This window comes from Remersonia thermophila, chromosome 2, assembly GCF_042764415.1.
Source record: "Remersonia thermophila strain ATCC 22073 chromosome 2, whole genome shotgun sequence".
Taxonomy (NCBI): domain Eukaryota; kingdom Fungi; phylum Ascomycota; class Sordariomycetes; order Sordariales; family Chaetomiaceae; genus Remersonia; species Remersonia thermophila.
In genome coordinates, this window is record NC_092218.1 from 2,788,770 (window position 1) to 2,810,952 (window position 22,183).

General features: G+C 61.6%; 6 protein-coding genes across 6 annotated transcripts; 4 read left to right on the forward strand and 2 right to left on the reverse strand.

Moving 5' to 3' along the window:
• Window positions 1-942: 942 nt before the first annotated feature.
• On the forward strand, window positions 943-2,766 carry VTJ83DRAFT_2217 (uncharacterized protein; the record flags this gene model as incomplete). Its single annotated transcript, XM_071008463.1, has 1 exon — window positions 943-2,766. The coding sequence occupies one exon, from the start codon at window positions 943-945 to the stop codon at window positions 2,764-2,766; it is 1,824 nt and encodes a 607-aa protein (XP_070868757.1).
• An 815-nt stretch (window positions 2,767-3,581) lies between these two features.
• VTJ83DRAFT_2218 (uncharacterized protein) lies at window positions 3,582-6,506 on the forward strand (the record flags this gene model as incomplete). Its single annotated transcript, XM_071008464.1, has 5 exons — window positions 3,582-3,602; window positions 3,692-3,778; window positions 3,852-5,128; window positions 5,202-6,093; window positions 6,186-6,506. 5 exons carry the CDS (start codon window positions 3,582-3,584, stop codon window positions 6,504-6,506), a joined length of 2,598 nt encoding a protein of 865 aa, XP_070868758.1.
• Window positions 6,507-7,328: 822 nt separating this feature from the next.
• VTJ83DRAFT_2219 (uncharacterized protein) lies at window positions 7,329-8,905 on the reverse strand (the record flags this gene model as incomplete). Its single annotated transcript, XM_071008465.1, has 3 exons — window positions 7,329-7,565; window positions 7,628-8,215; window positions 8,696-8,905. The coding sequence occupies 3 exons, from the start codon at window positions 8,903-8,905 to the stop codon at window positions 7,329-7,331; spliced, it is 1,035 nt and encodes a 344-aa protein (XP_070868759.1).
• Window positions 8,906-13,551: 4,646 nt separating this feature from the next.
• Window positions 13,552-16,107, forward strand: VTJ83DRAFT_2220 (uncharacterized protein; the record flags this gene model as incomplete). The annotated part of the gene is made up of 5 exons (XM_071008467.1): window positions 13,552-13,675; window positions 13,748-14,305; window positions 14,400-14,579; window positions 14,652-15,196; window positions 15,277-16,107. The coding sequence occupies 5 exons, from the start codon at window positions 13,552-13,554 to the stop codon at window positions 16,105-16,107; spliced, it is 2,238 nt and encodes a 745-aa protein (XP_070868760.1).
• Window positions 16,108-18,142: 2,035 nt separating this feature from the next.
• VTJ83DRAFT_2221 (uncharacterized protein) lies at window positions 18,143-19,071 on the forward strand (the record flags this gene model as incomplete). The annotated part of the gene is made up of 3 exons (XM_071008468.1): window positions 18,143-18,599; window positions 18,692-18,818; window positions 18,984-19,071. The coding sequence occupies 3 exons, from the start codon at window positions 18,143-18,145 to the stop codon at window positions 19,069-19,071; spliced, it is 672 nt and encodes a 223-aa protein (XP_070868761.1).
• A 764-nt stretch (window positions 19,072-19,835) lies between these two features.
• Window positions 19,836-21,481, reverse strand: VTJ83DRAFT_2222 (uncharacterized protein; the record flags this gene model as incomplete). The annotated part of the gene is made up of 2 exons (XM_071008469.1): window positions 19,836-21,292; window positions 21,397-21,481. 2 exons carry the CDS (start codon window positions 21,479-21,481, stop codon window positions 19,836-19,838), a joined length of 1,542 nt encoding a protein of 513 aa, XP_070868762.1.
• Window positions 21,482-22,183: the final 702 nt, after the last annotated feature.

Below are 22,183 nucleotides of genomic sequence, written 5' to 3' on the forward strand. Positions count from 1 at the left end.
CTCTGTCATACCTAGGTACCTATTACCGGCAGCTGGAGCTCGGAACTGGAAGACAAGGTTCCAGCGCGATGGATGGACCGGTCTAGGGTAAACCACCACCTAGGTAGGTACCTTAGGTACCTAGGTAAGGTCAAGTAGGTACCTGGGTAGGTGGTAGATGATGTTTGTTGTTTGGGGTCCATGGGATGGGCTCTGCGCGCTCTGTACTGTGTACTGTGTACTGTGTATAGTAAACACTGGTTAGGTATTACTGCGTGCAAGTCTCCAGATCCAGACCACCATTGCCACCACCACAACAGCAACAGCAACAGCAATGGCAACAACAACAGCAACAGCAACCTGGACCCCTTTGCTGCCTGCTGACAAAGTGACTCATTTGTTTTTTTCTTGTCTTGACCAGGGGCCCAAGGCCAGCAATCAACAGAAAACAAAGAGATACCGCGTACACAAGAGTCTCCACTTTTTCACTGGCTGCTGCTGCCCATTTAAGCCCAGAACCCCCCTAATCACTTTGCAAACGGCGCTGCTGCCTGAGTCGCCGCCAGAGGCTTCTTCCCTGGTTGGGGGGTTTTTGCCGAATTGATTGATTGATTGCGCTGCGCTGCGATGCGATAACTACGACGCGACGCGTGATCACATCCTCCTCACATTCGTATCCTCATCCTCACCATCCTTCTCCCTCTTATCGCCCGCTGCCCTGCCGTATCTCAATTCCACCAGCTTCCACTCTCCACCTCACGTGCATGACTTTGTTGCTTTCTCTTGGCTGGCATTCTTAGCATTTGTACTTTGGGGTCTTTTTTATTCTTAGTAGTAGTATTAGTTTTCATTCCCATCTCTACCATCTTCCCACGGCATCCCCGGACCTTTCCCTTCTCTCACTCTTACCCTCTCTCCCGGACGGCGCTGCTCGCCGGTCTTGGGGTTACGGTTCCCGCCGCCATGTCCTCCAGGGTCACCCGGTCCGCGGCAAAGCGCGACTACCACCCCGAGAGCTCCTGGCGCATGGTTGAGGGCAGCGAAAACGACAGCTTCGACACCTCCATCGTGCACGACGAAGAAGAGTTTCTTGTTTCGACCGGTTCCCAGCCCGTCGGCTCGCAGTCCTTCAGCGCCGGAGACTCGCAGCCCTTCAGCATTGGCGGCTCCCAGCCATGGAGCATCGGCGGGTCCCAAGAGGACAACCTCGAGACGTTTCTCAGCAGGGCCGAGGAAGACGAGCGCGTCCTCCTGCGCACCCCCTTCCGCCCCTCCATCCCGTCCTCGGTTCGCCAGAGCACCCGAGACGAACTCCTGCAGCCCCGCGTCCCCGAACCCGAGTTCTACATGCCCAAGGTGGACGTTGAGAGCCCCAGGAGGCCGACCACGCGATCGTCCGCCGCCGCCGTCGCGAGAGCATGGGACCCGCAGCCGCCGCCACCGAGCCCGCCGCGCCTCAGGCATCGCCAGGGACGAGGAAGCCAGGGCGCCGGGCACGCGGACAAAGGCATGCCATCGCCCCGGGAGGAGGACGTGCGGTCGCCCATCGACCGGCCAATGGCGCGCGCCACGCGATCGCTCATCGCCGTCGCGCTCGACGCCCTCCGGTGGGCCGCCGGCGTGGTCGGCCTGAGCCTGCGCTATCTGCAGAAGCCCCTGGCCATCTTGCTGTCGCTGTACATCGCGCTCGGCGGCGTCATCGTGGTGCAGAACATGGCGACCCGGTCCATCACCGCCGCCGTCTCGCCCATCTGCCGCATCCCGGGCGTGTCGCTGCTGCACCTCCCCTTCTGCCCGGCCCCGAGGCCGACGAGAGGCGGGAAAGGGTCGGACGGAGCCGGCCGCCGAGCGGGCGAGCTGGACAACCTGATGGAGGTTCAGGACCAGCTCGAGCAGGTGTTGGAGAAGACGGCGCAGGGGGTGTCGCTGCCCATGGAGATGAAGCGATCCGAGGCGTCCATCCGCGACCTGCGCACCATGGTCCGCTACAGCAACCTGCGCGACCGCGAGGAGCTGGTGCTCGAGTTTGACAGCTTCATCGGCACCGCCGGGGCGGCCGCCGACGAGCTGCAGCAGTTCAACACGCACGTCGGCTCGGCCGTCGACTGGGTCATCAGCATGAACCGCTGGACCTCGCGCCATCTCGACACGCTCGAGGCCGAGGCCGCCGGCCGCGGAAACGGCCTCGTCAGCGCCTGGACGAGCTGGCTGCTGGCGCCGTTCCAGCCGGCCACCTTCTCGGAGCGTCATCTTCTGGACCGCTACATCGAGCACGCCACCCTCGTGTCGGAAAAGATCGCGGCCCTGATCCTCGAGGCCCAGGAGGTGCTCCGCACGCTGGCCCGCGCCGAGAGCCAGCTTGGCGTCATCCACGACCTCGTCACGCGCACGCAAAAGACGGTCCAGAGCCGCAAGGACGAGATCCTCTGGACCCTGTGGACGCTGATCGGCGCCAACAACCGCCGCCTCGAGAACCTCAACAGCCAGCTGTCGCTGCTGCGCCGCGTCGACGCGCAGCGCATCCACGCCGTCCGCCAGGTGAGCGACCTGGTGGTCGAGCTGCAGCAGATCCAGGCAGGGCTGTCGGATCTGAGGGATCGCCTCGCCGAGCCGGCGCTGGTCCGCGACATCGTTGACGTGCCGCTCAGCGTGCACATCGAGACGATCGATCGCGGCGTCGAGCGGCTCGAGGCGGCGCGGAAGAGGATTCGCGCCGTCGAGAACGAGCGCATCCGCGCGGTTCTGGCTCGGGGGAAAGGCGATGAGCGGTTGCTTGAGCAAGCTTAGGGTCGGTTGCACGTCTGTTTATTTATTTCCTTGTGTATTCATTTGTGCTTTTGGCGGACGGCGTTGGGCTTGGGCAGGGGAGAGGTTTTGGGGGGTGGCACACTGGGACGCGACGCGCACACTGGGGAGTTTTTTTTTCTTTTTTTTTTTTTCTTTGTTTTCTATTCAGTTGGCGGCGCTGGGCATCACGGAATCAGGACGGCATTGGATGGATGCATTAGTACAGGAGGCGGGGTTTATCGGGCACCTGGACAGTCATAGTCTCATCATCAAATTCCTGCCGCGGAGGAAGCAGGGCATTTTCGGCGAAACAGTCTGGATACTTATAGGTATGGATGTATCATCGCAACATCACAACAAGCTGTTGGGTCAGCTCATCCCTGTGACTTGGGGTGTGAAAACGTACTGTGTATGTAAAGGTTGAAACTCTTGGTTTGTCTGGGGTACCCCCCCCCCCCCCCCCCTCCCCCCTCCATGGATCGGGGGAGAAACCTTGGAGGCGAGCTGCATGTCATCTGCGAGCTTATCAGCGGGGTTCTAGGTTCCGGCACTGTGGCACCGGTGTGGATGGGGTGACATGCATGGCGATTATCGTGTTATCGTCTCAACGCCGTCGAGCACATGAGGGATATCCGTTGAACCTGATCGGTAGATCACGCCGTGGCTGACAGGATCCGGATCTCGAGGGTCCAGGGAAACCCAATTGGCACCTCAAACCCCCATTGTTTGGCTCTCGCTTGTTCCTGTGCGCCTGTTCGCTAGCATCTCTCGACGCAGGGCCCGTCCCGTAGCGCAGACCCGCTCGATTCCGCGCCATGCATCTGGTTCCCAGAGAGGTGAGCTTGACCTACACCACCGGTCCATGGCATGTCGGGGGTGAGATGGTCCTAGGAGCCCTGCTGACGTGGGATTCGGCACTCCCTAGCTTGACAAGCTCGTCATCTCGCAGCTGGGCTTCCTGGCCCAGCGGAGGCTGGCTCGCGGCGTGAGGTTGAACCACGTAGAAGCCGCGGTACGTCGGAGCTCGTTGCTCTCCTCCTCATGCTCCCCCGACCGCCCCGCTAATAACCCTCCTCCGATCTCAGGCCCTCATCGCCTCCAACCTCCAGGAGCTGATACGCGATGGCCGCCACACCGTCGCCGACCTCATGTCCCTCGGCCGCACCATGCTCGGCCGCCGCCATGTCCTCCCCGAGGTCTGCTCCACGCTGCACGAGGTCCAGGTCGAGGGCACCTTTCCCACGGGCACCTACCTCGTCACCGTCCAGGACCCCATCGCCACCGACGACGGCGACCTCGAGCGCGCCCTCTACGGCAGCTTCCTTGCCGTGCCGGCCAACGCCGACGAGCTGTTCCCGCCCATCGACCCGGCCCTGTACGCCCCCGAGCGCCAGCCGGGCGCCGTGGTGTGCGTCAAGGACGCCGTGGTGCGGCTCAACGAGGGGAGGAGGAGGATCCGGCTCAAGGTGACGAGCAAGGGGGACCGGCCGATCCAGGTGGGGAGCCACTACCACTTCATCGAGACGAACCCGATGCTCGAGTTTGACCGCCTCCGGGCGTACGGGTTCCGGCTCGACGTGCCCTCGGGGAGCTCGGTGCGGTTCGAGCCGGGCGACACCAAGACGGTGACGCTCGTCGAGATCGGGGGCCGCAAGGTGATCCGCGGCGGCAACGGCCTCGCCACGGGGCTGGTCGACCCGACGAGGGCCGGCGACATCGCGGCGAAGCTGCTCGAGGGCGGGTTCCTGCACGCGCCGGATCCGACCGCCGACGCGGCTCTGCTGCCTCCCGCCGCCGCCGCCGCCGCCGCTACCACTTCCGAGGACGACGGGTCCGACGCCGTCATCCCGGCCGCCACGCTCGACCGCGGCACGTACGCCGCCATGTTCGGCCCCACGACGGGCGACCTCGTGCGCCTCGGCAAGACGGACCTCTGGGTCCGCGTCGAGCGCGACCACACCGTCTACGGCGACGAGTGCAAGTTTGGCGGCGGCAAGTCGCTGCGCGACGGCATGGGCCAGGCCTCGGGGCGCGCCCGCGCGGCGGCCGACGCCGACGACAAGCCGCTCGACCTGGTCGTGACCAACGCGCTCGTCATCGACTGGACGGGCATCTACAAGGCCGACATCGGCATCCGCGAGGGCTTCATCGTGGGGATCGGCAAGGCGGGCAACCCGGACGTCATGGACGGCGTCTCGCCGGGCATGGTCGTCGCCGGCTGCACCGACGTCATCGCCGCCGAGGGCAAGATCGTCACGGCCGGCGGCATCGACTCGCACATTCACTTCATCTGTCCGCAGCAGGCCCAAGAGGCCCTCGCCTCGGGCGTCACGACCATGATCGGCGGCGGCACGGGTCCGAGGTGAGCTTTTTTTTTGTTGTTGTTGTCGTTGTTGCTGCTGTTGCTTCGGGCGGCTAACCGCGCAACTCGCCAGCACCGGCACCGCCGCCACCACGTGCACCCCCGGCCCGCACTACATCCGCGAGATGCTCATCGCCGCCGACTCGCTGCCCGTCAACGTGGGCTTCACGGCCAAGGGCAACGACAGCGGCGCGGCGGGCCTGCGCGAGTGCGCCGAGGCCGGGGCGTGCGGCTTCAAGCTCCACGAGGACTGGGGCTCGCACCCGGCCGCCATCGACGCGTGCCTGTCGGTGTGCGACGAGTACGACGTGCAGTGCATGATCCACACCGACACGCTCAACGAGTCGGGCTTCGTGGAGCAGACCATCGCGGCGGCCAAGGGCCGCACGCTGCACGCCTACCACAGCGAAGGGGCCGGCGGCGGGCACGCGCCCGACATCATCCGCGTCGCCGGGCTGGCCAACGTGCTGCCGGCGTCGACCAACCCGACGCGGCCGTACACGCGCAACACGCTCGACGAGCACCTCGACATGCTCATGGTGTGCCACCACCTGAGCAAGGACATCGCCGAGGACGTGGCCTTCGCCGAGAGCCGGATCCGCGCCGAGACCATCGCCGCCGAGGACGTGCTGCACGACCTGGGCGCCATCAGCATCATGAGCAGCGACAGCCAGGCCATGGGCCGCGTCGGCGAGGTGGTGCTGCGCACCTGGCACACGGCGCACAAGAACAAGGTCCAGCGCGGCCCGCTGCCCGAGGACGAGGGCACGGGCGCCGACAACGCCCGCGTCAAGCGCTACGTCAGCAAGTACACCGTCAACCCGGCCATCGCGCAGGGCGTGTCGCACGTCGTTGGCAGCATCGAAAAGGGCAAGCTGGCGGATCTGGTCCTGTGGGATCCGGCGTGGTTCGGGACCAAGCCGTCGGTGGTGGTCAAGTCGGGCCTGATTGCTTGGGCGCAGATGGTATGTTTTTTTTTTTCTTCTCTCATTCTCTCTCTCTCTCTCTCTCTTCTTTTTTCTTTTTTCCTTCAAAAAAACTAAACCAAAATCAACAGGGCGACCCCAACGCCTCCATCCCCACCATCCAGCCCTTCATCGGCCGGCCCATGTTCGCCCCGGCCGTGCCGCACGCCAGCGTCGCCTTCGTGAGCCAGGCGAGCCTGCGCAGCGGCGCCGCGGCGTCGTACGGCCTGCGCAAGCGCCTCGTCGCCGTCGGGAACACGCGCGCCGTCGGCAAGCGCGACATGAAGCACAACGACGCCTGCCCGAGCGTCGAGGTCGACCCGGAGACGTACGTGGTCAAGGCCGACGGCCGGGTGTGCGCGGCCGAGCCGAGCGAGGCGCTGCCCCTGGCGCAGGCCTACTTTGCGTACTGAGCGTACTGAGCCGGGCTTTTATCAATCGTGGGAAAGGGCGGGGAGGAAACGAGCATCGCCATGCCGCAAGTCGAGATGGTAATATACTCTACCTCCCTACGGAACAAGGGTGCGGAGGAAAGCAGACCAAGAACATCTTGGCCGGGCCGGCTGGATGGGAGGGCTCGCCATTCATGTCGTGTTCCTTTTCCTGCTCCGATCTGTATCTTCTTCCCCCGTTGTGTTGCAACGATGGAAAACGTCAATGAGTGTTCCGATCAACCTCGCGTCATCCATCATCGCATCGCACATCCTACATCAAGCAAAGGAGACTCCATCATATAGATGCTCGTACAGCGAAAACAAAAACACTTCATGTTGGCAAATCCTAACCGCCCGGAAAAGCGAACTCCAGGGAATCTTATCCCGCCAGCCCAAGACCACGCACGCCGCCCAGGCCCATCCGCCGCCGCTGCCGCCGCCGCCGCCGCCGCCGCCGGGTTCCCGTTGTATATCCACAGGTAAGTAGGTAGGAAGGTAGGTACATGGCTACACCTTACAGGTAGACAGAACACCTCGTTTGGCGTAGCGAGCTGCTCCTCTTGGTCGCACGGACCGCTCGCTCTCGACAACACCCGCCGCCCCTCGTCGTACCACGCCGCCAGGTCATCGCCCCGAGATATCAGCGAAACCATCCAACCCAACCCAAATGAGCATGAGGTATCGTAAGGATAAACACAGAACCAGAAAGACAAGAAGGAAAGCCCGACCCAACCCAAGAGACAAGACAGGAAAGAGGCCGTTTTTTTTGGTTGCGAATCAGATCCGATTCAGCTCCAGCTCCTAGCCGGTCTTGGTCTTCTTACGACTCGACTTTTTCGGCTCCTCGACGGGGATCTGCTCGGCGGCCTTGGAGGCGCGCTTCCTCTTCTTCACCTCGGGGCTCGCGGGCGTCGCGGCGGCCGACTTGGGAGGCTCGGGCTCGGCGGCCGGGGCCGGGGTGGCGGCGGCGGTGCTCTTGCGCTTGCGGCCGCCCGTCGCCTTCTTGGGGGTCTTGGAGGTGGACTCCTCCTCGGCAGGCTCGGCAGCGGCGGGAGCGGGAGCGGGGGCTCGGCGGGGGCGACGGGGGAGGCGGCCGGGACGCTCTGCTGGAGCTGCTCGGCGATGGCCTGCGAGTCGTCGGCGGGGGTGGCACCCTCGACGTGGGCGAGGGGCGGCATGGGGATGTTGTGGGTGTCGGCGTAGACGCGGGCCTCCTCGTCCGTCATGTTCTTGGCGTCCGGGTTGCCGTTCTTGTACGAGTGGACGCGGGCGTTGTACAGCCGCAGGTTGTACTGGTAGGCCTGGTTCCAGCCGAGCTTCTCGGCCGGGGGCATGGCGCCCCAGCGGCGCTGGCCCTCGTCCTGGACGGCACCCTTGGGGACGTTCTCGCCGAGGTCGTTGGCGATGATGGGGCGGGCGGTCTGCATGTAGAGGAAGTAGGGGGTCAGGGGGCGCTTGGGAGCGTTGGGGTCATGTTGACGCTTCTTGCGCTCCTTCTTCTCCTCGACCGGGGGCTGAGGAGGCGCGACGGGGAGGGGGTTCAAGGTGGTGAGGACGCCAGCGATGCGATCCAGGCTGCCGTCATCCTCCAGCGTGGTACCCTCGCCGATGAGGAGGTTGGTCTGGCGCAGATAATCCTGGGAGAAGCTCTTAATCAGGTCCTGGATCGTCTGGAGCCTTTGGTAGACCTGTAGGGTGTGTTAGCAATTGCTGGTTGAACAAGAAAAACACAGTGATGAGTTGAAAGTGTCGCGTCGCGTCGCCAGCCCATGCGTTCACTTTGAGAGCATAACGTGGGAAATGAAGCATCTCATCTGTGCTGTTGAAAGATGAACTTTCTCTTCCAACATGAGAAAATTGCGGATGCGATGACGCGTTGCAAGCGATGGACATGACATGGCGGCGTGCACTCATCTCAGGCATGGCTGGTTATGTGTGTGCGTGTGTGTGTGCGTGTGTGTGTGTGCGTGTGCGACAGCCAACACCATCACGATGATTTGTTTTGTTTTGTTTTGGTCCACTGTGGGTTGGTGCAGCGCGCCCCCCCGAGCGAGGCCCGGCTGGAGCCCCATGATGGCCATGGCGGCGACGCGAGGGTTTGGAAGGGGAGGCGAGGCGGGGCGGGGTATCCGGTTGAGCGTGAAGCAAAACAGAAGACCAAAACTTACCGAATTGCGGACGCGAATGAACTGGTCCACATCGATGACGGGGTGCTGCCTGAAAGCCAGAGAGGTTACCGGCGCGGGGGCGACAGCAAGAGGCACGCTGGGAGCTGGCGCGACAGGAATGGGTTGAGGCACGGGCTGAGGAACAGGTTCAACGGCAGCGGCGGCAGCAGCAGCAGCGGCGGCGGCCTTGGCCTTGGATTGGCGCGCCATGGTGGTGGTGGTGGTGGTGGTGATGCGCGTAAATGCGATGGGTAAGAATAAGACAACCCTTAGCGGGATGAATGCACTGTGTTGGGGGGGAGTGGGTGCTGGGTTTAGGTCCCGGCTTGGTGTTGTGTTGGGGTGGTGGTCAAGGTTCTCTTTTTTTTTTTTTTCCAGCGGCGCGATTCCAGGCGGCGCTGTTGCGGTGTGAAGAAGCAAAAACGGGGAGTTTGGGAGAAAAGAGACGGGGCAGAATTGGGGGGGGAGTGGCGCGGGCCCTGAAATTATACGTGGGGCACCGCTGAGGAGGGGCAGTGCTGATTTTGACTCTGCCCAGGCCCGGCTGCTGAAAAAAATGGTGGGCGAAAAAAAATTGGTGCGAAACCTGATTCCGTCAACCCAGCGCCCAGGCCCAGCGTGCCCGCCCGATGGAGGCGAGGGTGCCTGCTGACTGACCGAGGTGCCACTCGATTTGGCCCCTGCCCTGGCACGCACCGGGCCTGATTCGGGGACCGCACCCAAATTTCAAAAGGGTCGCCGGCTCTAACCGGACCTCTGAGCTGCTGCAAGCCGGGCTGCCCCTCTGGCACACCACTGGTCGCTTGCATCCCGTCATTCGGGCACCTCAAGCCTCCATCTCAGCAACCGCCCTCCTGGACCTGGAACCCCAACCCCAACGGCTCGACGAGAGCTCCCGTCCCCCCTCGAGTCAGGCGGGCATTGCACTGCCCGGCAGCGCAAGCAGCACAAGCAACTCCAGTAACGCTCAGGACCCCCAAACACCACCTGGTATTACCACCAACCCACGCTGCCCTGCTGCAAAAAGCCAGACCAGCTCACGGAACCGGTTTGCCAGTGCAAAGCGATTTTCGTGAGGTCCGGCGCCCAGACTTTTCTTTTCGCCTGGTTTTTTTTTTATTTTATTTTTTATTTTTTTATTTTTGGATGGAACAGATCCATCCATTGGCACACCGCGGAACAAACAGGACCCAGAACCCAGGACCCCCAGAACGTGTTGGACCACAGGCTGCCAACGAACACCCGCCGGCCCCGCTCCTCTCTGTCTCGCGCAACAATGAAACCACCACCCCGCTCCGCTCCCCCCGATTGCCGCCAGCAGCTCGTCAACCGCTAGCTTGGGCGGCTCGGGGCATCGACAGAGCGTCGCCCGCTATCACGCCGGCCTCTCGTAGCTGATCCGTACGCTCTGGTTCCCTACGGGCCTGGCATCATGAAGCCCGGTCTCACAACCGAGGTTCCCGCGCAACCACCAGCGTTGAGCATGCGCCAAAAACGGTGCTTCGGCGTCGTCAAATCCGCATTCAAACGTAATTCCAAGTTTCCAAGCTACCTCGTGCGGTACCATCTTGGAGGCAGGGCTGCGAAGCCCACCTTAGTAGTACACGACAGTCTCGCCGGCCCTGGAGGGGTCTCTGGCAGGCGGTTTCGGTCAGTGTCTGGTGCGCAACGCCCTCCAGACAGGGCAGCTCTGGCGCCGGCTTCGGTCATGACACATGGCTGGAGGAACCGTCCAATAGGGGCTCGTTCAGCAACCAGACATGCTGGGCGACAGCGCCTTGGGAAGGAAGGAGAGGGGGGGGGGGGGGGGGCGGACAGGGGTGGGGAGGTCCGGGAGCTCTCTTGGGCTGATCCTGATGCCTGGCCTGGGCTCTCGGAGTGATTTTTAAGAGCCAACCTGACCAACCCTCCCGCCTCTGGGCTGGATTCCCCTCCCCTCCCTTCCCCCCCCTCCCTCCCCCTCCCTCCACCACGGGCAGAGCTGTGGCCCACCGCTGCTGAAGCATGCCCGTCGTGAACCATTTGTGAGTCGTATTGTTGTATGGGCCTCCTCCGCTGTTCCATCACGTTTCTACCCTAGGTACACGCCTCACCAGGGAAATGCGCGCCTCTGTTTGCGCGACACGGAAAAGCAACAGATGAGCCTCTAGCTAGGACTTTGGAGGTACTCTGCAGGTACCTGATTTCTATTCTCTCTGTTTCTTCAGGTAGCCAAAAAAGAAGAAAAACAAAAGAACCGCTTGCAACACGAGGAACATGTCAAATGTAAACGCAAGATAGGCGCCTCCAAAGAGAGAAGAGCTTGCGGATCCAGGTGTGCAGAACCTTGGATCTGCTTGAGCAGCGGGCAGCGTCACGAGGCAAGCCGGCCATGAATGCTGAACAGTTCCTTTCTGGCCGCCTGGAACTGAAATGGAATGCGGGGGAAGGGTGCCAGACTCCCAGGCTCTCAGGCCTCTCCGCCATTTTCCCGTCGTAATCACCAGCGGGCCCTCTGGTGTGCTGGCCGGCCGCTTTGGCTTGGGGTTCCAGCCAAGTGACGGGACCTAGGTACCTAACCCTCCCGTCCCTCGCTCCCGTCGCTGCTGAGGTTCTTTCGAGTCAGTGGACGCCGGGCAGGCGCCTGTTCACCATGCACCCGGGGGAGACCCGTGAAATACGTCCATGCCGCCAGGCTTCTGACCCCAGCGCCATGAGCATCTTTAGCCCCCCCCCCCCCAACCCAGCATTCCCTCACCCGCCGAACCCCGACGGCTTGTGGCCTACGCTAGGTGCTTCTCAACCCAGGGCACAGCAGCCCGTGTGGTGCAGCCATACCGGCCAGTGATGGACGGAGCCGCGCAGTTCCGACGGCACAATACCTACACTGTAGGCCCGCCCCATGACAGCAACGCTTCGGTTTGCACCACATGCCCTCTGGAGGCGTTCTCACATGGAAGCGAAGAGTGCGCAAGCCACCGCACCACGAAGCGCCCAAGCCAACAGCCTGGCTGCACGAGCTCTGCTACATACGCACGCATATCATACATATAGGCTTCTTGCCTACCTTCCTACCCACCTACGTCCCGACCTACCCACCACCATGAGCAAGTGTTGTATACCGCAGAAAGCCACCTGCGCTCGGCAACTCTGTCCTCTCAAGGTATGCAAAGGCGCGACGCCGAACCCACCGCCATCACCAGCACCAGCACCAGCACCAGCAGTTTTGATCTTCCAGTATCTTGGTGGATACGGTATTAGTGTACGCGATAAGCCAACCTTGAGCAGGCAAGGTACCTTGGCTATCTGCTGTATGCCAACGGAATCCAGTAAAAGAGCAGCCAGTCACTTTCGCCTGGCTGTCACGTTTTGTTCCCGATCTTCCCTGGGGAGGTGAATCTAAAACGAGTGGGCGGCATGCCCGGCGCATCGAACAAATACAAAACCCCGTCGCCGCCACCTCGACGAATCCTCGACCCCAAGAGCCCAAACGCAAACCGTTTTGTTCCATCGACCCGGCTTCCAGTCGCACCGTGACACGCGCTCACGGTTAGCCACCTCTTGCGTCGTGATTGTTGTGATTGTTGACAGCGGCAGGCCAGCCCCGCACGTAGCCGGGGACCCGACGCGTCCAGGTCCCTCCATTGGCGGTCCCTCGTCTTGGCGCAAACCGCCGACGGGACCTGACCGACCAGACCGCCCTGGGAGCCACCAGACGGAACTCACTAACATATGTACTGTGTAACTACACCATGAGCAGCAGCGCTGAGCAAAGCCGGTGGGTCCTAGATTCAGATGGACAGGGATGCAGAGCCCCCCCTCCCCCCAAAGCAAGCCGCACGAGTCCCGCTTTTGCATCAGCGATCGGGGATTCCTCCAACCACGCGAGGGCCTCGCCCCTCCCCCTCCCCCCTCCCTCCGGGCCCCTGGTCTTGTCCAGATGTCAGCAACGAAAGGCCCAGCCAAGCTCAGCGCCCGCTAACCAGTTACACAGCCAGCCTACTGCGCATGGAGCCCCTCCCCCTCTTTCCGGGCTTCGGCGGGTGCCCCGCGGCATGAGACCTGACAAACGTTGGGTTGGGCTTGGCGGTGTTTCTGATTTTCTGGACCCAGGTGGGAGCGAGATGAGATGTCTGCTTGTATGTTTGGACATACGGGGAGGAGAGATGGGGCAGCGCAGCGCGTCCATTGCCGACAGAGTCTCCGTGTCTAAGATAACTACGGTAGCTAGCGTGCACGAAGAGGGGTGGAGGGGTGGAAAGGAAACATGGCTTCCAGAGTTTGTTTACAGAGCAGCGAACGCTAGACGATTTGGTCGAGGATGCAGACGGTACAAAGCAAAGAAAGCTGGGCCAAGGCGCTTCCGCCAAGGCTTTGTCCCTTCGACGTCGACGGGACCTGAGCCATCTCCTGATCTGACCGTCGCGGAACCCACAGGCCAATCCAATGCCAAACCGCCTGGTGTGTCCACGGCCCGGGTCGGGTTCCATCTCGTCGCCATCCACCGCCATCCGCCATCCACCATCCAGGGGCTGGCCCGCGCCGCTCCTTCCACTGGGTTCTCATGTGCCCCGCTCTCCAAGTCAAAGCATGTGCCTTTAGCTGATCCCCTCCCTCCTGCCTTCTCCTGCCTCCTCCTGGCTCCCTCCTCTTCCTCCTGCTCCTCCTCCTGTGAAACTCATCTCTTCCCACTACTTCCTTTCTTTTTTCTTTTCATTCCCCCACCCCCACCCTAGGTCTTCTATCACGAACCCCAAACACCTGTTAGAACACCTGACCTACCATATATACCAGCCGACAGAAACGAGAAAGACAGACGGACAGAGAGAGAGAGAGAGAGACAGCAAGAGAGAAAAAGCACGTAAACAAAACGAACCATGACGTCCTTCAAACCCTACCCGTTCCTCCTCGGGTTCCTCCTCCTCTTCCTCTTCGCCCGGCCCGCCCTGGCCTTTGGCGCCGGCAACATCGCCGGCATCTCCAAGATTGAGGGGCAGAATTGTACGTCTTCTCTCGTCCGCTTTGCTCTGTCTCTCCCGATCTACGCCTGCTGACCCCCCTCCCCCCTTCCAGGGCGCCACGGTGACATCGAAGATGCCCTCCTCCGCATCGTCATGGCCCGCGCCGTCGGCGGCAAGCGCTTCGACAAGCTGATGGTCTCGCGCGTCTACTTTGGCAACTGGCTCCGCGACTACTCGCAGGCCATCGACGTCGGTACCGTCAAGAACGTCTCGGCCGAGGCCATCCGCCTGCTGCTCAGCGTCCTCGGCTTCATCACCTTCGGCTACGGCAGCAAGGAGTTCGAGGTCACGGCCGAACGCCTCGGCTGCTACCGCCCGGAGGACCACATCGACAACCCCAAGAACTACGCCGACAACGAAGACGCCACCCAGTATTATCCCCACCTTCGCGGGCCCATCAACGAGGAGGTCGAGCTGGCCATCGACCCCGAGACCGGCATGAAGAACTACATCGCCAACGAGAACGTCGGCATCATGAACTCGGCCACGCACGTCCGCAACCTCTTCACCAAGTGCATCGAGCTCGGCCGCAGCTCGGCCCGCACGGGGAACAAGGACGACCTCTACGAGGCCCTGCGTCTCCTGGGCACCGGTCTGCACTGCCTCGAGGGTACGTTCTTTTTTTTTTTTTTTTTTTTTTTCCTCTCTTGGATGCTCCTCTTGCCTTGCCCGTCCAGCGTCCAACGCCTTCTAACAACGCCCAGACTTCTTCGCCCACAGCAACTACACCGAGCTGGCCCTTATCGAGATGGGCGAGGAGGACGTCTTCCCCCACGTCGGCCGCAACACCAAGATGGATATCCCGGGTGCCCGCGGCGACGTCTACCCCCTCATCACGGGCACCTTTGGCGGCGTCGACTTTTTGCACTCGGTCACGGGTGAAGGTACGACGGTCCTCTGTCCCACCCCCGCCCGCCCTGCTCTCCCGACGGAATTCGCGTAGTAACCCCGTCCAGTCTCGGACAAGTTGATCCAGAGCGAGATCGACGACCTCGAGGGCACCCTCGCCCAAAGCCAAATGAGCGACACCAGCCTCCTGCGCGAGCTGCTCGACAAGATCCCCGATGGCCTGCTCAGCGGCAAGTCCGACAAGAGCAAGATCGACGAGCTCCAGGAGAACGCGCAGGCCGCCCAGGTCGAGAACCTGACAATCGCCCCCAAGGACCCCGAAGAGCTCACCCAGCAGGTGGGACAGGTGTTCCGCCAGATCATGCCCGCCATCGAGTTCCACGACGAGCTGCTCAAGGACATCTCCCAGGCCATCAGCAGGGTGCCTATCCTGCCCAAGATCATCGAGCAGCTCGAGGAGCAGCTGTCCCTCTTCGTCATGCAGCTCATCGCTCCTTTTGTGATCCCCATCCTGCAGCAGATCAAGAACGAGCTCGCCACGGGCGCGACCGAGATCATTGAGAGCAGCAAGAACGAGCAGCACATTGTGTTTGAAGATGACGACTGCACCGACCCGACCCATTCGATGCTGTCCAAGGACCACTTCACCAACGTGAGTCTTGCCCGCGCCTTGGGAGCTTTTTTTTTTTTTTTTTTTTCACCACGCTAACACGTACCTTTTTTCGTGGTCAGATCCTCAACGAAGTCGCCGGCCGCGCCGCCTCCAGGGTCGTCTCCTGGGTCGTCCCGCAAATCATGTCGGCCTGGGACGACGAAGGTCTCGACATCGACCCCTTGCTCAACAAGATCATCTACGGCGTCCTGCACCACCCCGCGCAGCGCAACATGGGCCCGGACGGCGCTTCGGAGGGCCGCCGCATCATCTACGACACCGTCAAGGAGTGGTGGAACGACATGCCAGACCGCCAGCGCGATGATTACCGCCGCAAGCTGTCGCGGGAGGGCGTCGAGAACGGTGACAACCACCGCGAGGGCGAGCACGATTCCGGCCACGGCTGCGGCCACAAGCTCAAGATGAAGAAGAACTTCCGGAACGAGGCCCCGGAGACGCTCGAGGACAAGATCGCCGGCGCCGCGGCGACGGCGATTTTCTCGGGTGTCAAGCAGTCCGTCTCCAACACGGTGCAGAGCGCCGCGGCGGGCCAGACGCCGCAGGAGGCGATGGGAAGCGGATTTGGCGGCTTCTTTAGCAACGTGTCGCAAAGCTTCAAGAGCGCCCTCAAGGAGCAGGGGCTTGGCGGGGGTAGCGGCGGATTGGGGGGCTTTCTGAGCGGCGTTTCTCAAGGGAGAAACGATGAGGGGAGCCATTCGTACGGCCAGCAGAGCTCGTCGTCGCACTACGGCAGCGGCGGCTACGGCGGCAGCAGCGGCGGTTATGGACGTCATGATGACGAACCTGAGCAGAGCTACGGCGGCGGCGGTTATGGTGGCCGCAGGTACGGACGTCGCGATGACAACGAGGGAGAAGAGGAGTCGCACGGGTATGGCGGTGGGCGGTGGTAAAGCACCGCGGGCGCCGACGATGCTTTTTGCGCTGATGTAGGAAAGGGAGAGAGGTAGCCAGGCGCGTATCTGAGTTGCACCCGATATTCACTTGACTGCCTTGAACTGGAAGGACACGGAAGGACCGGTTGGGGCTCGCGTCTCGGGTCGTGTTGTTGACTTGCGGTTCTGTTCCAGTGTGTGTGTGTTTGTGTGTGTGTGCGCGTATCTTCAACGAGGAACGGTCCTCTTTTCCTTTTTTTTTCCGCATGCTTACACTCTGTTCCAACCTCACTAGGTACCTTGCTCTTCCTCCCCCTCCGATGCCTCTCGGGGGGGGGGGGGGGGGTTAAGTGAAAAGACATATACGTTATCACGGAAAGGAAGAAACCTGGTTCTGAGCCATGACGTGATGTGATGGGCCCATGGGGTCGGGCCATGGGCCATGCAAGGGGGAAAAGGATGATGCCGATGATGGTTCCGCCGCCGATCCGGCATAACCAACTACCTAGGTCCCGTACCTGTTTTCGCACAAGAATGAAGAGACGCTTCGGGAGAGGATGCCCGGGGGAGCAAGGGGGGAGAGGAGCGGGTAAGCCGGGCGAGCAAAGCATATCCCATGTAGCATCGTGCAACTCGCCTCCTCGCCTTGTAATGCACCATGTACGCCAGCCATGTCAAGTGCCCGTCCACCGTTGAGGCATCCACGTCATGGGCGACCGGGACGAGGAGAGAGGCGCGGATATTGCTTGGACCCGGGTGCGCTTTGCTGGGTCCCAGATAGATTACGTCCCGGGGTGCGGTAAAATAGCGTTTCCATAGGGGTGCGTATGTGTGTTGTATACCCTCGGAGGGTACCTTGGGGGCTTAGCCTTGCGGCGTTCACGGAAGCGAGCGAGAGGGGGCGTGGGCGCGGCCGGTAGATCTTCTGCCCCGCGATGCGGGGGATGCTCCCCCGGAACCACGCCCACAATATCATGCCGTCCCGGTCTCGGTGATGACTGGTATTTTTTCTTTTTTGGGTTTGTTTTCTTTTTCGAAAAGGCAAAAGGTACATAGGTAATATCTCGGAGAGCGATGCATTCTACCAACCTGCTCATATGCTAGACGATCCCCCCAGCTTTTTTTTCGTTGCTGTTGTGGTCGTTGTTGAATAGGGGCTGGTGATGAGGTCATGACTCCCGTTGCTCCCAGCGGTTCCGTGGCGGGTGGGAAAAACAAAACCAAAGGGTGGTGAGAGAGAGAGAGAGAGAGAGAGAGACTTGAGATTCGGTTACACTCCCAACACATCCGGTCGAAATGGACAATATACTACCTTTGTAATTGCCTAGGTAGGTAGGCAGCCTACCTCCCCTTAGGGACCTGGGCAGCCCAGCTTGTCCATGTCGCTTGTCGCTCATCGCCTTGGCCACTCGGTGCCTTTTCCGAAAGGTAACTAATTCCCTCCTTTCGCGTTGATATTACCCGCGTGCGCACGCGTGGCTCGTCGGCTGGCGTCTCCCTCCCCCGCCCCTTCGGAAGCGCTGCCGAGCAAGCATGACGGTGGCCTTTTCATTTGGGTATTCCTGGGGGCGCGCCGGCATATTATACAGCCCCTGGATCATCTCGGGCGCTCGGTCCCGGCGTGGGCTCTTGTGGATGGAATTTCCTGGGCTTCATCAGTCGGGCCCAATCTGCCCTCCGATCAATTGCTCGCTCCGCTCCGGTGCTTAATGACGCGGCAAGGAGGAGAGGGGGGGGGGAGCCAACATGGGGCGTGTCTCCGTCCGTTTTTTTTGGGCGATAGTGGTGACAGCGGAGGAGGAGGAGGAGGACGACGAGAAAGAGGTGTATATATAGATATATATATATATATCTAGGGCAATATCCCCTTCCTTCCTCCCCTCTGAGCTTTTGGTTCCCGAGTTGATCGTGCGTGCGTGTTCTCATCCCAGATCATCGTATCCCAGGGATACCGTCAAGCTACTCCTACCATTTGAATAGGTAGCCAGCAGCAGCAGCAGCAGCAGCGGCCTTTTCTCTTCACCTCCCCTCTATCACTCTCTTTCCAAGCACCATGCAGCTCCCCCTCGCCACCCTCCTCGCCATCCTGCCCGCGGCGGCCGTGGCCCAGTCCGGCTCGGGCCGCACGACGCGGTACTGGGACTGCTGCAAGCCGAGCTGCGCGTGGCCCGGCAAGGGCCCGGCGCCCGTCCGGACGTGCGACCGCAACGACAACCCGCTCTACGACGGCGGCAACACGCGCAGCGGCTGCGACGCGGGCGGCTCGGCCTACATGTGCTCGAACCAGAGCCCGTGGGCCGTCAGCGACGACCTCGCCTACGGCTGGGCCGCCGTCAACATCCAGGGCTCCAACGAGCGCGAGTGGTGCTGCGCCTGCTACGAGCTCACCTTTACGAGCGGGCCCGTGGCCGGCAAGCGCATGATCGTGCAGGCCTCCAACACGGGCGGCGACCTGGGCAACAACCACTTTGACATTGCCATGCCGGGCGGCGGCGTTGGCATCTTCAACGGTACGCCATCTTCTTCTTCTTCCCGCCCTTTTGCCTTCACGCCCGCCTTGGGAAACGAAAAAAAACAAAGCTCTAACGTGTGCCGCCAACAGCCTGCACCAGCCAGTACGGCGCTCCCCCCAACGGCTGGGGCGAGCGGTACGGCGGCATCCGCTCGCGCAGCGAGTGCGATGCCTTCCCCGAGAAGCTCAAGCCCGGGTGCTACTGGCGCTTCGACTGGTAAGTTGCTCTCTCTCTCTCTCTCTCTCTCTTTCTCTCTTTCTCCCCTCGAATCTTCCGTCTGTCCACGTAGATGGAGACGGAGATGGAGACGGAGATGGAGAGGGAGACGTTCTGACAAAAAGAGCATTCGTTTTTCTAACCCTCCTTTTTCTCTCCTGCCAGGTTCATGAACGCCGACAACCCGAACGTCAACTGGCGCAAGGTCAGCTGCCCTGCCGAACTGGCGGAGCGCAGCGGTTGCTCGCGTTAAAAAGAGGGGAGAGAAGAAGAAAAAAAAAAGCAAGGTCCCTTTCCCATCCGGTAGGCCGGAGAAGTATATGCTTCACGATGGCCTCGTTACAAAAGAAGGATTTGACCTGTGAAAGGGAGTTTGCCTAGGGGAGTGGATTGTGAGCATCCTCCAAGGAAAGAAAAAAAATGTCTCTACGCAGCTTGTACATAGATATCTACCTAGGTAGCGAGCTACCTTTGGCATTTGATCGACCTAGGTTTGGTGCGTAGGTACACCTACTTCATTTTGCTGCCAGAGCCGCAGCTGGCCCCTGACTGCGTGTGTGAAGGGCCCAAGGAGGCCAGTCCAGTCCAGTCCAGTCCTGCATCCCTACACCCCGAGAACTGTACGGACCCGAAATAGCGCTGTATTCCTCATTGCCTCTAGTGTTAGCTAAGCACCTGTCCTAAGCGTTCCGTGCGAGTGTAAAACCGGTCCAAGCCAGATTTCCCTCTGTAGTTATTACCTATCTCCATGCCATCCATATATGGGTATCTGCAAGTCAGAACCGGGCCTATCCGACGCCGAACCCCCCCTCCCACCTTTGAGCCTCCAACGCCATGCGCCAAAAAACCTCTTTCAGCAGGTAAGTGGTAGAAAAGCAAAAAACAAGAAAACGAGAAAGCAAGAAGAAACAAAGAATGAAAAAAAGAACAAAAGAAAAAAAAGAAGAAAAAAGAAAAAAAAGAAAAAAAAAGAAAAAGAAAAAAAAAAGAAAAAGAAAAGAAAAAAAAAAGAGCCAACTAGACGCCATCCCTTCCCTGCGACGGCGAATTCACATTGCTCGCGTGCGCCAGCAAAAACTTGCAGCACGTCAGGGTAAACTTGCACGCCTTGGTCCAGTCGTCGTCCGGCGAGACCCCCAGGCGGATGCTGGCGCCGTGGATGCGGTCGCCCTCGATGACGTAGGGCAGGCTCAGCGGGGAGCCGGTGGCCGAGGTCTGGGCGTGGACGTGGGCGCCGAGCTGGCGGACGAGCTCCAGAAAGGCCGTCATGGCGTGGTCGAACTTGCGGTGGATCCAGGAGCGGCCCAGCGGGGCGTCGCCGGACGAGTAGAGCTCGAGGAGGTGCCGCTTGGGCGGCGGGGGCGGGGGCGCGGCGCGGGAGCCCGGGGCGGCGAGGCGGCTCGAGGCGGGGGAGGGCTGGTCGTAGCGGACGATGCGCGAGGTGGAGCCCATGGGCTGGGGCTCGTAGCCCTCGAAGCGGTAGCCGAGGCGGTCGGCGACGGTGACGAGGAGGAGCAGGGCGTGGCCCCAGGCGGCGTTGATCTCGGGCCAGTCGACGGGCTTGCTGGCGAGGCGGCCGAGGCGCAGGCCGTTGATGGTGGCGAAGGTGCCGTCGTGGCTGATGCAAAAGGTGTCGTTGTAGACGTTGGTGCGCTGCAGCTTCTCGAGCTGGCGCGAGTCGTGGTCAAACCTGGCGTTGATGCTGTCGCGCTCGTTCTGGAAGTCGGCGAGGCGGCTGGCGAAGGCGTTGCGGTCCCGCCAAAAGGCCTCTTCCTCGGCGTCGAGCTGGCGCGACTCCTCCTCGAGGGCCCGCAGCTCGGCGTCGAGGGCCTCCTTTTCCTTCTCCAGGGCCGCCATCTCGCCGCGCGCGGCGGCCTCGGCCTCCTTGGCCTTGCGAAGGGCCTCGTCGCGAGCCTTGAGCTCCTCGTCGGTGGGCGCGTTGGCCTGCATGTCCTTCAAAAAGGCCACGTAGGCGTCGCGCTCGCGCACGGCGGCGTCGAGCTTCTTTTGGAGCTCCTCGAGCAGGACGTCGGTGCATTCCACGCAGACGGGATGGTCGACGTCGGAGCGGGCCGAGAGGATCTCGAAGAGCTTGGTGACGCGCTCCATCTCGTGCGACCTGGCGGCGGCGGCGGCGGCGGCGTCGTCGTCGTTGTCATTGTCGTTGTCGTTGTCGTCCTTGTCCTGGGCGGATTCCGCCGAAGCGCCTGGCGGCGGCTGGTTCGGCCGGTAGAGGGCCGAGGCGGCCGAGGCGGCCGGGGCGATCTGGGACTCTGTCAAGAAGATGAAGGACATGGAGCCGTCGCGGGGGTGGCCCCGGGCGTCGAGGGCGCGGGAGACGCCGGCATGGCGACGGAAGATGGGCTGGGACGCGTTGCCGACGGCTTGGTCGTAGGTGGCCTTGCGAGACGGGTCGAGGGAGGGCGGCGTGCGCGGGACGGAGGGGTTCCCTGGCGCTTGCTGGGCGTGCGTCGCTGCGCATCGGAGGCGGAGCAGGTTAGAATGAGGCCGTCAGAGCGGGTCCGTCGCACGTGGGCATGTCCCGGGGTTGGAGACAATCCGACACACGCAAACGTACCGACAAGCAGGTCATAGGCGGCGGGGTTCAGATCCTCGAGCGAGCTGTCGAGGCGGAGGGGCGTGCGGCATTTCTGGCAATACATGGTAAAGAGAGACCATGCCAGAAGAGGGGAACCAAGCCAGGTAGCGAAGCAGCCTTGGGTGGATGGGGGTGGTTTGTGTAGAGCCGGGTACCGAGTGTGTGTTGGTAGTGAAGGTGGTGGGTGTTTGTGGATGATAGGTGGTTTGTATGTTTGATGCGTCAACGTCACCACCCGAGATGCAGCGCCAGCGCCAGCGCCAGAACCTGGTACCCAACCCGAACCCGGAACCCCTGTACTGTGTAGGTACGCACGCAGTACGTAGTTAGCGGGGGCCTATAGTAACTGCTGTGCACTGTGGTACACAGTAGACATGCGTGGATCCACCACAAACGGGGACGCTTCCATCCATTCCGGGCATCCATAGGGGCCCACTCTTCCATGGAGGAGGGGCTTGGCGTCCACCAGTCTTACTGCGTACGCAGTAACCGCAGGCTTCCGTTTACAGGGGGGTTTCGGGTTCCCTGTCATGTGCCCGCAGGCGACGACCGACTTGCATCAGCGGGAACCAGCGGCCTGGAAGAGTTCCCCAAGTCCCTCGCCAAACCCCAACCCCCGTCGGTTCTTGAGCCACCTCACTTGCCCGGCTCAGGTTTCCAACCCGTCATCGTCCATTCACCACCAACAAACCCTTCCCGACAGCCATCCGGATATCCGCTCAACTCCAACAACCGCAGAGGACCCTCCCTTGTTTGCGCTGTTTGC